This window comes from Haemorhous mexicanus, chromosome 10 (assembly GCF_027477595.1).
Source record: "Haemorhous mexicanus isolate bHaeMex1 chromosome 10, bHaeMex1.pri, whole genome shotgun sequence".
NCBI classification, from domain to species: Eukaryota; Metazoa; Chordata; class Aves; order Passeriformes; family Fringillidae; genus Haemorhous; species Haemorhous mexicanus.
Genome location: NC_082350.1, coordinates 12139678 through 12155241, shown reverse-complemented (window position 1 = coordinate 12155241; position 15564 = coordinate 12139678). Strand labels below are relative to the sequence as shown.

The 15564-nt window shown below is 36.8% G+C and overlaps 1 protein-coding gene across 5 annotated transcripts in view; it reads right to left on the bottom strand.

Annotated features, from left to right (window-relative positions):
* Positions 1-15564, bottom strand: part of PLS1 (plastin 1) — a 42103-nt gene that overhangs the window by 4931 nt on the left and 21608 nt on the right. For 4 of the 5 annotated variants that reach the window (XM_059855381.1, XM_059855382.1, XM_059855380.1 and 1 more), the window contains exons 3-13: positions 15199-15362; positions 13858-13987; positions 12076-12208; positions 11144-11225; positions 9604-9769; positions 9366-9508; positions 8187-8282; positions 6733-6928; positions 5036-5056; positions 1750-1828; positions 584-698 (exon numbers count right to left, since the gene is read on the bottom strand). In XM_059855381.1, the coding sequence (XP_059711364.1) occupies positions 584-698; positions 1750-1828; positions 5036-5056; positions 6733-6928; positions 8187-8282; positions 9366-9508; positions 9604-9769; positions 11144-11225; positions 12076-12208; positions 13858-13987; positions 15199-15362 (1325 nt within the window). The remainder of the gene's footprint in view (positions 1-583; positions 699-1749; positions 1829-5035; positions 5057-6732; positions 6929-8186; positions 8283-9365; positions 9509-9603; positions 9770-11143; positions 11226-12075; positions 12209-13857; positions 13988-15198; positions 15363-15564) is intronic. The other variant, XM_059855384.1, reaches the window with a different exon arrangement.

Sequence of the window (15564 nt, the reverse complement as noted above, 5' to 3'; positions counted from 1 at the left end):
GATAATTTTTTCCACATTTGAGAAAACCAAGTTTCCACTAAGGTAGTGAATAAAATATATTTATATCAAAACTATACTTTGAAAGATATTGAAATATGTTCTTAACCAGGCAGTAATTTTTATCCTCTACATTTTAGGCTTGTCATGGTTTGACAACAACACATCTCAAAAAACTCACTTCTTCTCAAACCACAACATGCTTCACAACAACCACAAAACTATGTGAAAGCTTGGATTCTGCAATCTTGCTCAAATCCTCTGGGCAGCATATAAAACTGCTCTGGGAGGAAATGCCTCACAGTGTAGGAGCATCCAGCAACAACAGCCAGGTCAGGCCTGAAGCTTTCACTTACTGAGCTAAATCAGGCCATAAATTAAATATTGTTAAAGGATGCCCACATTTAAAAACTATGGTGATATATGCTATAACTGCTATTTATTCTTTGGGATAATAACTGAAAAATAGATTTTCCTTTCTTTTCCTCCCAGGACTGTCTCAGTAGCACCGAAATCTCACAACACAGACTGCCATGAGCACGATGGCAGCCAGTGAAGCTGGGCTGCCTCCCATAGCATCACCCACCTTTTTCATGTTGCCACCGAGCAGGGAGTAAGGAGGTTTGTTGATGTGGCTCCAGTCAACCGGAACACGTGTCATGTCGTACAGTTGGAAGATGATTAAAGCATCCGAAAGGTCACTAAACCAAGAGCAAACAATGGGTTTCAGCACAAAAGCACAGAATGACAGTGAAAGTAAGTACTTGATGCTTCTCACAGTGTAATTAAGTTGATAAAAAATTCCAGACTTAAATAAAAACTGGTGCTGTTCTGTAAAGAAACTAGCCTACATTCCATTGCTTGATTCCTGCTATTATATACACCAAATTCTGCATTTACTTTCATTAGTTTCATAAATCTTACTGAAGTAATCTCAGTCACTGGCTTCAATTAAATAATTACTTTCATAAGGCAGGCATAGACAAAATAGCAGCTAGAAGAGTTTTAATTTATTGATCTAGTTTTAGTTCTCTAAGGACCTTCCCAAATGTTAAATACTCATGCTTTATCAGCAGATGCCTACAGATGTATTTTGCTAAAGAATAATCAAAACCAATAAACTTATCTTGCAAAAGGAGAATAGTAGGAAAAGTATTATTTTCCCATTATATGTTGCATTACTGATAATTTCGATCAGCTACTTAATAAATTAAATTCTCCATGTTGAGCTACCTACAGATCACTTTACAGAGATCAAAAAACTGAGATAATGAAACTAAATAGTAAATATACATAAAAGCAGGTGTTTCCATTTGTTCCCTCAATCTCATCTTTTATTGACAGAATTTGAATCAATTTCTGGCATAATTTGAAAGTGACCACAAGCATCTAAAAAGCTTGTTATATAGCCCTTCATCTGAGGGCATTCTACACTGCAGAGCTTCTTACAGTCTACTGAAAAAATAAAAAAAAATTACACATCACAAAACACAGTTATCCTAACTTTCAAAAAAACATAACACACAAGTGAGTGAAGGGGGAAGATTTAAACCTTCTAAGGTTTTCTAGTCTATCTAGATTATGACTAGAATATTCAATCAGATGCTGCTTAATGTGGTCCTACAGATCAGTTTTGAAGAGGAAACCTGGAAATCACTATTCTAGTAGAAATACAACTTCCCCCTCTTCTTTCTTTCTTTCTTCCCCTGTCACCCCTGGGAAGTCAAATCATTCTTTTTGAAAAACCCATACCTGTACAAATGATTGACATACGGGCTTACACCCAGTGAATTCATCCAGTTTCTGAAAGTCCTTTCTTCTTTACTTTCTCCTATGGTGACAAATACAATTCTATATAAGTTATTGGGGAAAACACTTTAATAAGCAATGTTTAAATGCTTCTCATATCCCTCACCACCCCCTCCCACTCCAAAAACAGTTCAAAATTTCTCAAACAATAGTCTATACTACAAGGCAATCCTATCCAATTCAGATTCACTCAGTTCTGGGCACAGGGCAGGGGGACTACACAGAGCAGTATTATTAAACTACATTTATCTGAGTAAATACTATTTGATAAAATACAGAAATAAATTTTGGTTATATTTCACATAATTAATATATCATGGAGATGATTAATAGTCATTTCCTGAAACTAAAATGAGTGGAAACCGCATTCAACAGTTTGAGAGAAATAACATCTTTTTAATAAAACGTCAGTACTAAGACATGAGGCACTACAATTCCACTCTCTCCTCACAGAATTTGACAGTATTAATTTGCAAAGGGCCTCCCCCCAAAGCAACAGATTTCATTTCTTTTTAGTTCTATGCACTGAAAATGTGGAGAGGCACTGTTGTATTTGTTAACTTTGTTGAGCTATTTATACTGTTGAGGGGGCCAGTTATCCTCACAGTTTAGACCAGCAATTCTACTTACAAGAACTGCAGAAAATTCATTGGGAAGTAAATCCCAACCTTCACTTTCCTGAAATAAGTTGCTTTTATTATTGCAATCATGAGTCCTAACCTAACTCTCTCTCTCTATAAAGTCCCAGCTTGCAATAATTTATTAATTTTCCACATATAACACTATCTAAATTTTAACAACATCTCTGTAGCCATCACCTGTGAATCAGTGCCACATAAGCTGTTTTCTCTTGCATCAAAGAGGAGCAATTGAGAAAATATTTAGCCTGAATATGTGAGCTTGGAATAACCTCATCACTTTGTTCCCCTGGGTTGATAATTCACAGTTAAGAAAACAGCAAAGACACTGAGGAGGGAGAAAACCTCTCCAAACAATGAAAGGGCAGATTTCTCCAGACTGAATCACAAATATCTAAGCAAGATTTTTCCTTGCTGTTTTTGTTTGCTCCTTAGAGGGTAACAATACCATGTTTGTCTGACGAGGTCTATATAGCATGAAAACTGTCTCATTCAGTACTGCAGTTCTAGGCTGACTAGAGAATAATGAGTATTTTTGTAAAATGAAGTTACTGTGTAAACATGTATTTATCACTAGACTAGAAAGGAAATCTCTTTAACATTATCTTTTCATGCCTAGACCTATGTCATAACATTGATTTTTTAGATAGAAGCTACCATTTTAATCTGGGTCTCTCACCCTTTATACAAAAAGCTCTGGACTTCAGAAATTTCAGCTGTAGTTTACAGTTTCTAACAGAGCAGATTTTATTTTTAAAGTTTCAGCCACCTTACCACGTTCTTTCCTTTCCAGTTATTATGAAATAGTTGATATTCATCTTACTGATATGTTTTCTAAATTATTCTTTTTTTATATGCAATTTAAATTAGTGTTTGTTTCAAATATTTACTTGTAAAAATAATCACAGTCACCGATGAAACAGAAGAAACAAAGAAAAATACTATTCTGCAAGATCAGAGAGCTTTGTTTCTTGCCACATTACAATTTAAAAGACCAATTACACTTTGTGACAAAGTTATTAAAAATATCAATTTTTCCATTTAAAAACAATCATAACTCAACAATGATATATAATTTAAGTTTATAAAAAATATCTTTGAGATTATAATACTTTGAAGCAAGTGCCTTGTGCTTTTTAAAATTACTTTATGGTTACTGAGCTTTGAGTTGATTTGCAGTACCTGAAATACTGACTGCAAAGTGCTTTTAGGAACACTTGCCCATTACAATGACAGTACCAAGGTTTATTTAGGAACTCTTACTAAACAGCATTGCCACAAAAACAGATACTCAGCAACTGCACTCAGACTGAGGATTTTAAAATAGCACTTAACATTGTCAGGAGAATCCAAAGTAGCCAAGCAGGAGCAAGAGCATGCAAGCTGGGCAGGACCCTTTTGGAAAGTGGGAGTCCAGGAACGAAACCCAGCATACGATATTTAATATGCCACTCTAAACAAATCCCTTTATCATGCAATACATGAGTGCTCATAAGTTTTCCAGATGGCTGAGAACTGACCAGTTTTTTCTCTCTATTCTTTTATTCAAAATATACCTTGTGATCCTATCAGGAGCATATCTTCTGCTGAGTGGTGCAGCAGATAGCCAAAATCATTGGAAAACTGCAGAAAGGGGGCAGAGCTACACAAAAGAGAGAGGAGCAAATTTGGTAGTATCCTTTATATTTATTGCCATCTCTTTTTTGAGATCATTACACTGTGGAACTGAGTGGAGAGTAGCCATAGGGAGGGGATGAAAAATCCAAAGAGCTCCCAACAAATCTAAGATTATCTCTGGAACACAACTGAGCTCAAGATACAGTTACACCCAAACTTCAGCCAGCCTGAGTGGGAGTACTTAACCCTCATGTGGTGACAGCCATGAAGGCTGCCAGTAATCTAAACAACAGCACAGGACATTTCCTCTACACTGGAGGAAAAGTGGGTGGACACAAGTCCCTCCTCTTCCTCCCCCCAGGAACTCAGCTTTCTTCCTGACTTTGACTCCATATTGCTGCTTTCCCCACAAGCGAGGGGCTCCCTGGATCAGCAGCAAAGGTGGTGCAAGAACTGAGCTCAGGACTGCCCTCTCCACCCCCACACAATAGCAAATGTTCATTTTGCTATGCCAGGGCACACCACCAGACATATTATCAGGGCAGATGTCAGTTTATGCACAGCATTAACTGTCTTAAACCGAAGAGGACAGCCACACCATGCTGATCAGGTGGAACAGTCTCTGAAAAGATGGAATTTATGCAGGAAAATGAGAACTTTCAGGAAGCTCTACTCACCCACACATACCTACAGCTTGACATCTCAGTTCATGGAAAGCCCTTACTGGCTAAACCCTCCAAAACACCTGTATGGCATTTGGCTTACTGCAACTCTTGCCCTCATTTTATATGCTGTGGGGTTTTTTCCTTCTCTTTTACTTATGATGGCATATTAAAACAATAGAAAAATGTAAGAACAATGCAAAAAAATCAACCAGAAAAGGACAGAGATGATTAAACAATAGGGAAAAAAAAGAACGAAAAATTGCAGAATAAACACTTTTATGGAGTACAGAAAAGTACTAAATACAGTACCTACATTAGGAGGGGTCAAATCTGCATTTCATGAAGCAAAACAGGAAAGCATTATAAATTATGAGTCAGATTTCAACAGACAATCTATGATGAAACTATAAAGAAATCAATATCATATTTTATATCACTAGCTTGAGAAAACATCAGTATAAACACACGACTTAATGGAAAACAAACAATACATTAACAGGAAAAAAAATTAACAACATTGTCTTTGGGCTGAAATAACTATTTTGATGGTTTATATCTACTTGACACCACAGGAATTATTATTTGAGGGTGAAAAGGAGTAATCTACTTTTCTTTGAACAGATAACATTGGCATGATTATCCATCTCTAAAATAAATACTGTAAATAGTAAGTTAAATTTGGCCAGTATTTATAATTACAAAATCATAGTCTAGCATTCAGTGGATTGTAACTTTTTAACTGGTTTGGCTGAGACTTTCCTGGAACATTTAGATGGAGATGAAAGTCTAGAAACTAATTCAACTGGTTTTTCCCATGCCATTGAAAACTCTTCCAAATTTAACCAAGTTTTCAGTATTTCAAATCACACCAGCAATTTTATCTTCAGAGCAGAGAAGCTGAACTGAACACATTCCACCTCCACACAGCTCCTGTATACATTTCCAAGAGCTGACATTTCTAACAAAACTGAAGCAGAGGAAGAGCAGACCTTTCCTTCAGTCATTTGTCCTGGCCAGCAGGGACTGCAGTGACTGGGGATATCACAGCTGAAAAGGGAAGACAACGTCCTGTGCTCTACAACCTCTATCACAGCTGGCACCCAGCTGAAGCTAGAAGAGCAAGAAGCCTGAAACAGGAATGCTCTGAGGGATACAAGATTTGTGACACAGGGATGCAGCAGCACAGACAAATCATGAAAAAATAGGAGCAAAGGAGGATGGACTCACCTAGATGGAAAGGAAACCTGATAGGAACAGTAAGAGGAAGGCACGAGAAGGCAGTGCAGAGGACTATGTGAACATTGCTGATGATTCTCCCGAGTGAAGCACCCCTGATTCTCACACTCCTTTGAGATCAGTGAACAACTGTGAAATACACTGGCAGGAGCCATTCCATTATCCTAGATTAGCTGGTCCACAGCAAGGGCAACAGCCAAAGATTGTTACCCGTTATCCCTTTATGTCTGGCATTAGAGATCTGAACCATAGAGTTAAAGGCCAAATTCCCTGCTATGACAGGATCTACACAGGCTGTTGATGCAATAGATTAATATAGACTGCTGATACAGAAGCCTTTTTTTAAAAAAAATGTTTCCTACTTTAAAAGGCTACAAACACACACACATATATAAATGCACTATGTGAAAAATACTTTTAAGGACTATTACAGTTGCATAATACAGCACTTCAAAGAAAAGCTAGAATTTGTACATCAGCTCAAATATAAACAGCATGGAAAGAAGCACAGGAAACTGAAAGGAAAGTAGGAGGACAGTTTTTGCTCCTGCAAATGGATGACAGAAGGTTATTGAGGAAGGACCATTTGGTCAGGCTAACACAAGTGAACAATATACACACTACTGGGGTTTTCTATTAAGGCTTATATTGGCTGCTACTAAGTAAACACAGGCACCAGCACACAGGGATCCTACATCACATTCTAGAAGGAATACCTAAGTAGAATCTACTAATATTCTTCTCTTCCGTATGGTTAGAAAGTTGAGTACCTTCTAATAAATTCAGATCATAAGATGAATTGTCAGGCTTGTGCAGGGCTGGATATGTGTTAAAGAGATTTGCAACGAAAGCCAAATTGAGCTTAGGGTTGCCTGCAACCACATCAGCTGGAGTTACAAACTGTCTGCAGCCCAATTTATCTGCCTGTTGGAGCATGTATTCAGCCCTCCTCAAGTCATTTTTATCCTAAAAAGAAAAACAAACAAAAGTTAATTAACAGTTAAGTCTAGTACTAGATGTTACTGAATCATTAGGTAGGGAAATCTTTAAACGACCCATGTCAGTTCCCTCCCTCATTCTGCCAATGCCTGAGCCAACTCTTACAGCCCATGACAATTCCCCTCTGCCTTCTACTGTCCTTCACTGCTGTGGGTGTCAGCACAGCATTCCTCATGGATCACAGCAACTGCAGCCAGGAGTGTAGAGATTCTATTTCCAATTCCAGGCTGTTGATTCCCATATTGCATATCCTCCTACATGTACCAAAGGTTTACCATCACTGCTTCAAACTGATATTCTCAAGTAATTCCAGATGATGCCCAAAACCATCAGTAAGAGTCTGAATGCTTCCAACTTGCTGTCCTTTTAATATTTTTTTATCTTAATCATTGTAGGTTGGCAACTTATGTTTTGTTCGTTAGTCTTTATTAGTAATATACTGGTTCACTACAAAAATGTGCCCATAAGAACTGTAGGCAATTACATGGAAAAAATTTACTTCTACTCTTTCTCACTCTCAAAAAATCCCAAACAAGAGCAAACAAAGCAAACAAAGAATTTAAGAGAACTAAAGCATGTAAGAAAACAATCTTGCACATGGGTTTCATGATTATAATGAATAATGAGATTCTACTGTAGATTCTGATTGACATATAGGTATCTCAGGCACACAGTTCAACCTTGCAGCAAATGCACTCCCAGAATAATCCTTCCAACAGGCATTATGAAGCAGCTTAGACAAGTGTTTCCACATCAGTGTAGGCTGGCTTTAGACCCTCTGTCCCTTTACAACTTAAAGCTTGATGGATGCCACACTTTGCTGCTGGTTATTGGAAGGGCTCACATGTTATTTCTAAATGCTATTTGGTTAGAGGAAGGAACAACGGTTTGTGAAGTCTATTCTTCCTTGTCTGAATTCCAGAACAGGAGAACTGAGCAGGATGCTCTAATATTCATGTTGGATGACCCAACAATATACACTACTCCAAGTGAAACACAGCTCCAAACTTTTAACTGCAGGATGCATTATCCTGATTGAGCAGCACTGCAGAACTTACTCAAAGTTTTGCTCATTTAAGCTCTTGTCACACAGGAATCTGGCTGAGTTTTTGCACGCCTTAGGAAACAGAAGAGGATTCAGGGATAACCTGGTAACCAGAATGTTGGATACATACACAGAGGTCTCAGATAATTCCAGTCTATTTTTACATTTCTGGATACTTACATGAAATCCTGTAAAGTCAATTTTAATGGGCAGTTGTTCAAGGTCATCTCCTTTGGGTGCGATCTGATTTAACAGATGGTAGTATGCTTTTGAATCCTAAAACAAACAGTGTAATAATAAAAAAAAAGAGCAGCAAGTATGTAGCCTTTCCTAGATATTTATTACTTTAATAGTCCAATCCAAAAGCCATAGGAGTCAAATTTACAGCACCCTAATTTCAGTAAATATGGATGACGTCATACAGCTATTTTACTACCCTGTTTCATATAGAACTTATTTAGCCAGATGACAGAGAAAAGGAATATCTGCTAATTATTGTGGACAATGCTAGTTAAATTTATTCTGCTGAATATTAACTAGACTGTTGTAATTAAGATATTCAGGGCAAATTTATGTGGTCATCCACAAAAAGGCTCAGTTTTGCAGTACCAAACTAGAAGAAAAAATAAACCCCTACTAATTCTAGAAGTATTTACTACTTCTCTTGAGCATCATATAATTTTTTTTACCATAGTAGCAGTTTTCATATAAAACCCTAGTTACAGTCTGCTTTAATTACAGCCTTCTTGGCAGCATTTGAAATGATGTAACTTGCTGAGTGGTGCAGCAGATAGCCAAAAACCATTAAGGACATGGTTTTCTCCAATGAAAGGAGGTCTAACCACCTTAAGGGAGTCTTCCTCCTTTGCTTTCAGTTTTAAAAAGTTGCTGTGTTCTCTCCTCAGCTGGGCTACTACGATGCTCTGCCTGCCTTTGCAGAATGACTGAAGAGAGAATTATGCAGCTCTGCCACCTGCCCCAAGGAACCTTTCAGCCTCCGTGGCAGTCAGCTGACACACCACCAAAGCAGTGACTGGCAGTTATTAGGCAGCTAGTAATGTGGTGCAAATTATCCTAAATAACTCTAACAGACATTTAACAATACTAGAACTTCCCTGACTATCAGGTTGTTGGAAATGTTCACTTTGCACTGTGATATGATAATACAGGGGATGAGCAACTAAATAGAATAGAAGAGATCAAAATAATGCTCTTTCAATGTTGAAAAATGCAGGATAAACCTGCAGTGATAAAGCAGATTACTATTGTGTCTAAATTCTCCTGATCTAACAATTTTTTTCTGTGCACTGTGTGTTTTAATACCACTGTGTTCAATTATGAGAAGAAATAACTACATACCTTAATGTCTTGGCTGAAGTTACTGATTTTCTGCCACCCTGCATTGGCCAGATGGTAATTCACCCAGCGCAGCAAGAGGTCTTCTGGGGAGAGCTTCATTAACTGATCCAGCTCTTCCCCTTCATTTAGCAAGGCAATAAGAGCTAAAAGCAAATTTGAAAGAAAGCTGAAATCACTGCTATTGTGGTCTGAGCTAATTTCAAGTGGCTGGCATTGCTATACCTGGCATTACTCTTACCTTCATTTCTGGAGATCTCAATATCAGCAAAAAGGCCAACTTTAATGATCTGCCACAAGAGTCCTAATACCAAGTGTGGTTTTCCTTCTTGCAAATCTTGTGATCCAATATTGACAACCGTGCAGCCAATGGCAGATGCTGAGTTCAGAGCCAGGTTTAGGTTTTCCTATTTGGAATATCATCATTTAACCAACTTGAGAGATTGTATGTTTTAGTAAAATTGTTCATATTAAACTTGGAAGAAATAATGCATTAGTTCAATGGCTTCCAATGGAAAACTGCACTCTGGAGGTTTTTTGTGAACTACCTTGCATCTTACTAAAATTTAATGAGAACAATTACAGTGTTTAATATAGACCCACCAAAAATTGTGGGCCACCTTCTGCAGCTGGGATTACTGAGGAATACTTTATTCCAAACATTTTTTGCAATTCCTAAGTATCAGTTATACAAATTAAACAATGCTGCCCAGCATGCATTGCATATTCATTGCATTGATTTGTATAAACAGCAGAGGCTTGATCCTGAAAAACATGTTCATATGGAATTCCTGCATGGAGTCCTGTGCAGGATACTACTGACATCACTGTCATCCCATCTTAAACCTTACATATTTATTGAAACAATTGTTAAACTGTAATTGAATGAAGAGCATAAAAAGTCACGACAATTCAAAACCCTGACACTCAAAGTAAAGCTAGTGATTGTCAGAGATATTGACAAAGATTCCAAGAAAAAACAGCTGGCAGCTCTCAGTGTTACTATTTTATCGTGTGGCATTTCACTATCTGCAGAGGCAACATAAACACGTGCAGTAACATCTTTGCTGACAAATCTCTTTAGAATGAGTAGCGATTACAAAACCCATGTGGAGGATTTAGAACATAATGTGGTTTAACTTTTCATATTTTAACACCACTGCCTAAAATGAAGTCTGCCATTTAACTGAGGTTTTACCAGCAGTTTTTTCTCATTAGGTCCATAACTTATGGATGCACTTCCCTTTCCAGACCTGTTTTCTTAAACCCAAATTAAGTTCTTAAAAACAGTTTCTGTCAAACTTTTCCATGACATCAATAGTTTATATTAAAATATCAATATTTTAACAGATAAAATATTCTGTTTTATCACAATAAAAACAGATCTCCTCATCCTCTGTCAAAGCTATTCTAAAGTATTGAAAGCGCATCATCCTATCACAGAATATACAGCCATGCAGACACTTTCTGCATGGCTAAAATATAACTTGGCTATCCACTCAAAGTCTAAAATTATTTTCTTCAGGTACTCAGTAAGGCAAAACAAAAATAGCTAATAGGGAAAGAATTAGAAAAATAAGAAAAAATTAGTTTTTCTGTAAATCATCTAAGATATAGGAGAATCCAGTAGAGTTTATTAGAAAATACCATCTCAGGCTTCAGGATTTTTTTATTACATATGATTTTAAATTTTTTTTTCCTCCACCAGAAGAAGTGCCATTAAAACAGAAAAATACTTTACTTTTTCATTAGTGTCAAGTTCCTATCCATGCAGTACTTACAGAAACAGTGAAAGGAGTGAGTTTTTTCTTATTAATAGCCCTTTCATCAATTGTATCTGGTTGTGAAAAGTTGATCATTTTGCTAAGAAAGAAAAGTCAAGAGTTTATTCAAACTTCCATTTCTCAGAAAATATATTATTTGGTTATGAATTACTAACACTCAACTAGCTGCAAACATTTCTGACAAGATTAAAAAAAAACAACACCATTGTCTGAATCTCCTCTCCCCCATTAAATAACTGCACATTCATTCAGAATGCCCCAGATAATATATTGCATCTTCCTTTTATAATTAAGAGATCATATTTATAATTGTCAAAGAAAGCTCCTGAGATTAGAACTGTAAACCAAATGGTCCCTACTGAAAAACTGTAGTATAATCAGTATATTTCTGCACTGCATTTCTGTAGTACCTTGTATCTACGTGGCTCTCAAAGACTAATTCACATCAATACTAACAGCTAATCCCTTGTTACCATGGTGTGTGAGTAAGTACTAGTAATCCACTTGAACTAGAAAGTTACAGCAGACTAAAGTTAAGAGACCTACTATATGCTCTCTGTCTTGCCATGGATTTAATTCCGATTTTTGTTCCAGATACCCCATGATTTAATGACTATAAGTAGTAACTTTTAAAAATATTTAAAATAGTCAAGTTTTCTAATTATTTCAAGTAATGAATTTATGAACTGTTTAATTATCTCCTTTATAAACAGCCTGCACATATCTGGCATGTATAAAACTGCTTCTATAGTGTATGCAGAGTCACAAAGAAAATATGCTAAAAAAAAATCACAATACTATGGGCAAACAAATGAAATATTTAAGGGTGGGGTCTTGATCTTAATGCCTGTCTACAGTTTTCATGTCACTGTGATCAGCATTTAACCTTTGAGAATAATTTCTTTTCTTTCTCATAGCCTTGTACTCACCAAAGAAGGATGCCATCTGCAAGGGATTTAAACAGACTGGCATCTGATGGGTTCATGGGTAGGAGGTGCTTACAGTCTGGGTCATCTTGTAGAGCTTTATTTATCCAATTAACAAAGGCAACTTTTTCTTCCTCTGAAAAGAAAGACAGAATTAAAATAATAGATTAACATTTTCATGAAGACATACTAGTAACAGCATACTTGGGTCAAAGAGGTTCATCTGCAACAAAGCCCCTTAATTTCACAGAGGTCAGTTATTAAAAAAATCAGATCAATGACAGAGAACACCTTTGGCCTTTCTCCCATTGCACCCTCTAAGTATCTGGTGATTTTCTGAAGGATAACATGAATATCATAGGAACATCTTAGAGAAGGTGTCCTCAAGACTGACTTCAAATTTGGTTTCTCAGCAATTACAAAGAAGAGGGGAAAATGTCTCATCTGAAATATGCAACATCTCACTCCATGCACTGTTTGCTTAAAATGCAGTGTTTCATTCAGCCTTCTGCTGGACTTCAGAGACTGGCAGCCTTTTGAGACTGATCTGAACTGCTGAGCTGTCTTTAGCTTTGAGAAAATTAAGATGTTTAATATCTCAGTTTTAAATTCTCTTTCATATTCAGTGCATAATTTATTACGATGTATCTAAGAAAGCTTATTTGGATAACAGTCAATCAAGTCTCAGTATCCAAATTCCCAAAGAATACAGGTGGTATTCACTCCACCTCAAGAAGCACCTGACTCACTACACTTCTTTCATTGTAAATGGGAAACAACGTGAAATTCTAGAGCACACTTCACCTCTTCATAAATCAGATGCTGGGTGAGGCCAGGCCAGGTGAATCGTGCTCTAGCGGGGTTTGTTCCTCTCCACCAAAAATAAAACTGCATCTAAAGAATCACCTCTGATGCCCTACAGGCATCCTTTGGGATGGAGCATATCGCCTGCTTTAAGGATGTAGAAGGTATAGCTGGTGCTGGAATCCTACTGAAAAAGAGGATATTGCCACCTTTGGTTAATCAGAGTAAATCTTCCTCATATACAGAACCTTAACACAATCTGGAACAACATAAATTCCAGACTTAAGTGAATCAAAAAAGTTGCAATATTGCTGATTGCAATATGATCCTAGAAGGTAGTTCACACTCTGGCTAGGAGCTGCAATGCAATTAGGCACAATTACCAACTTAAATTACATGCAGCACAGGGAGGTAGAAAGAAACAGATCAAATATTAAAAGCAGCTTCTTCAGTGTGAGATAGTCTATGCAAAAGCCGTGTATGAGTGAACAATTCTGTAATGCAGAGACAGATGAGGAGGGCAGTCCATCCAGAAAGGATATGTAGTATTTGTTAGTGGGGTTTTAGTTCATGTTAGTTAACACTGTGGAAATGAAAATGAGGATTCATTCATTTTTTTTATCTGAATATAGGAATAAGGGTCCATTAACATATAATGAAGGCAAAAACTTGACTAGGTTTACTAGAAGTATGCCAAAGGGGCTATTTCCTCCCCCACAAGGTATCAGTGCTTGTTTTCCTCTTTTGCTGTCACACAGATGCCCAACTTGCCTCCAAGCACAACTAGGAGTGAAACTAAGCAACAATTGAACAGAGCTAATAAACTATCACCCACACTCACTTTGTCTATCTCCACGTGCTTTCGCTGTGTGAATTTGCTTTTACTGCCAACAGTTTCCAGCTAGGCTCTGTTTTATCTGTAGTGCAAATTCAGAGAGTCTTCCTCCATGGAAAATTTGCCCAAGTTTACTTATTTCTTACCTGAATAAGAGTGCTGTGTCCCCTCACTAGATATTGCTGATGTTCCTCCAATTGCTGTAATACCTTGCTTTTTGTTTATTGATTTTCGGAAGGATTTGCTAACATCTTTGCTTTTCAATTCCTGAATTATCTGAAATTTTAAAAAAAGAAAGCATTTTGTGATTGATTGTACCTTCAAATAACGTTATGTTGTTAATTAACGTTATGTTATTAATGTTATGTTAAATCATCTAAGTAGTCTAGAGTCAGTAGTTAATCTGATTGAATTTCTTTGATATTTACTACTTCTGTTCTAAAAAGAAATAATTACTGTTTGGATATCTATATGTATACTGGATATCTAACATATTATTTCACAGTGAATACCTCTATTAAGCCATTCTATCTAAAAAAATAGACATACATAATTTTTCCATAGATATTTTGGTAAACTGAAGAACACAACTAAAGATACACCCATTTTTGATGATGATAGTATATTTTTCCCACTTATTTCCCCACATGCTTTGCATGTAAAAGGTTATAACATGACAGTTAAACATGCCCTTCCTTTATCAAGCTAGTATCATGTTCCACCTGCCTGCAATGTAAACCACATTGAATATATTAGTATGTCCTAGGTTTGCCCAAATACTGCAAACGTCTCAGACTGACAGTGAAGTGTAGGACACAGTTAATACCTGGAAGCAAATATTTGTATGTTTAGAATCTCCAAAAGAAAGACCAATCCCTAATTCAACAAGCAACCTTGTGCAATTAGCAGCAGTAGTCTAACTTCAAAACATAACATCATCACCCCCAAGTATACACAACCAACAGCCTGGTAAGTGCTTGTTTCTTTTAAAATACACCAGTGAGCAATTCTCATTAGAAAAGCCTAAAACTTTGAAATCTGCCCAGTGAAAGGGAAAACTTGTACCTCACTCCCAGTAATAAACAGCCATTAGTATAGAGATTAAGCATAGTGAAGCCCTACTAAGAGCATTCAGAGGCTGGTATCCAATTGTCTGCTCTTTTGTCAGAGCAAGGGCTGACCCAACAGTTCCTATAATATGTACTCCTTCCTCTCACCTTGGAGGAAACAGAAAACAAGACTGATTGGAACTACTGCTCTTTCACATGCTGCTGAAATCAGAATCATTAAAATAAATAGGAATGCGAAAGATAAAAAATAGAAAATAACTATATAGGATATTCTAAGTTGTCACTCAACTTAGAAACTTAACTATTATTTTGAGAAAACTCAAAATAATAGTTATATATAAAAATAGCACTTAGTTGTAGCACTTAATTCTCCATAGATATCAAACAGTCGAGGAACATCCAAAGGGAAGGTCTTACAGAGACAAATTCTTCAAAGTTGATTTTCCCATCCTTGTTGCTATCTGTCACTAAAATGATTTTTTCTACAATCTCCCGGACTTTGTAACCAGGCAAGGGCAGACTTGCTTCTTTAAACAGGTCTTGAAGCTCGTAATCACTGACATACCCACTGTTGTCAATATCTGTAGAACGAAAGCACAAGTTATACTCATGTAAACTCATGCATACTCATAGTAAGGTATGGTAACTGTTAAGAATAAATGAAGCATGATAAACACAGTTCTAGGAGATGAGTGCTTCTTTCTCTGATATAGATAAGTTCGTATGAAGGAATGCTTGTGGATTAGAGGCACAACTATCTAGGACTTGTGCCATCTTGCTATA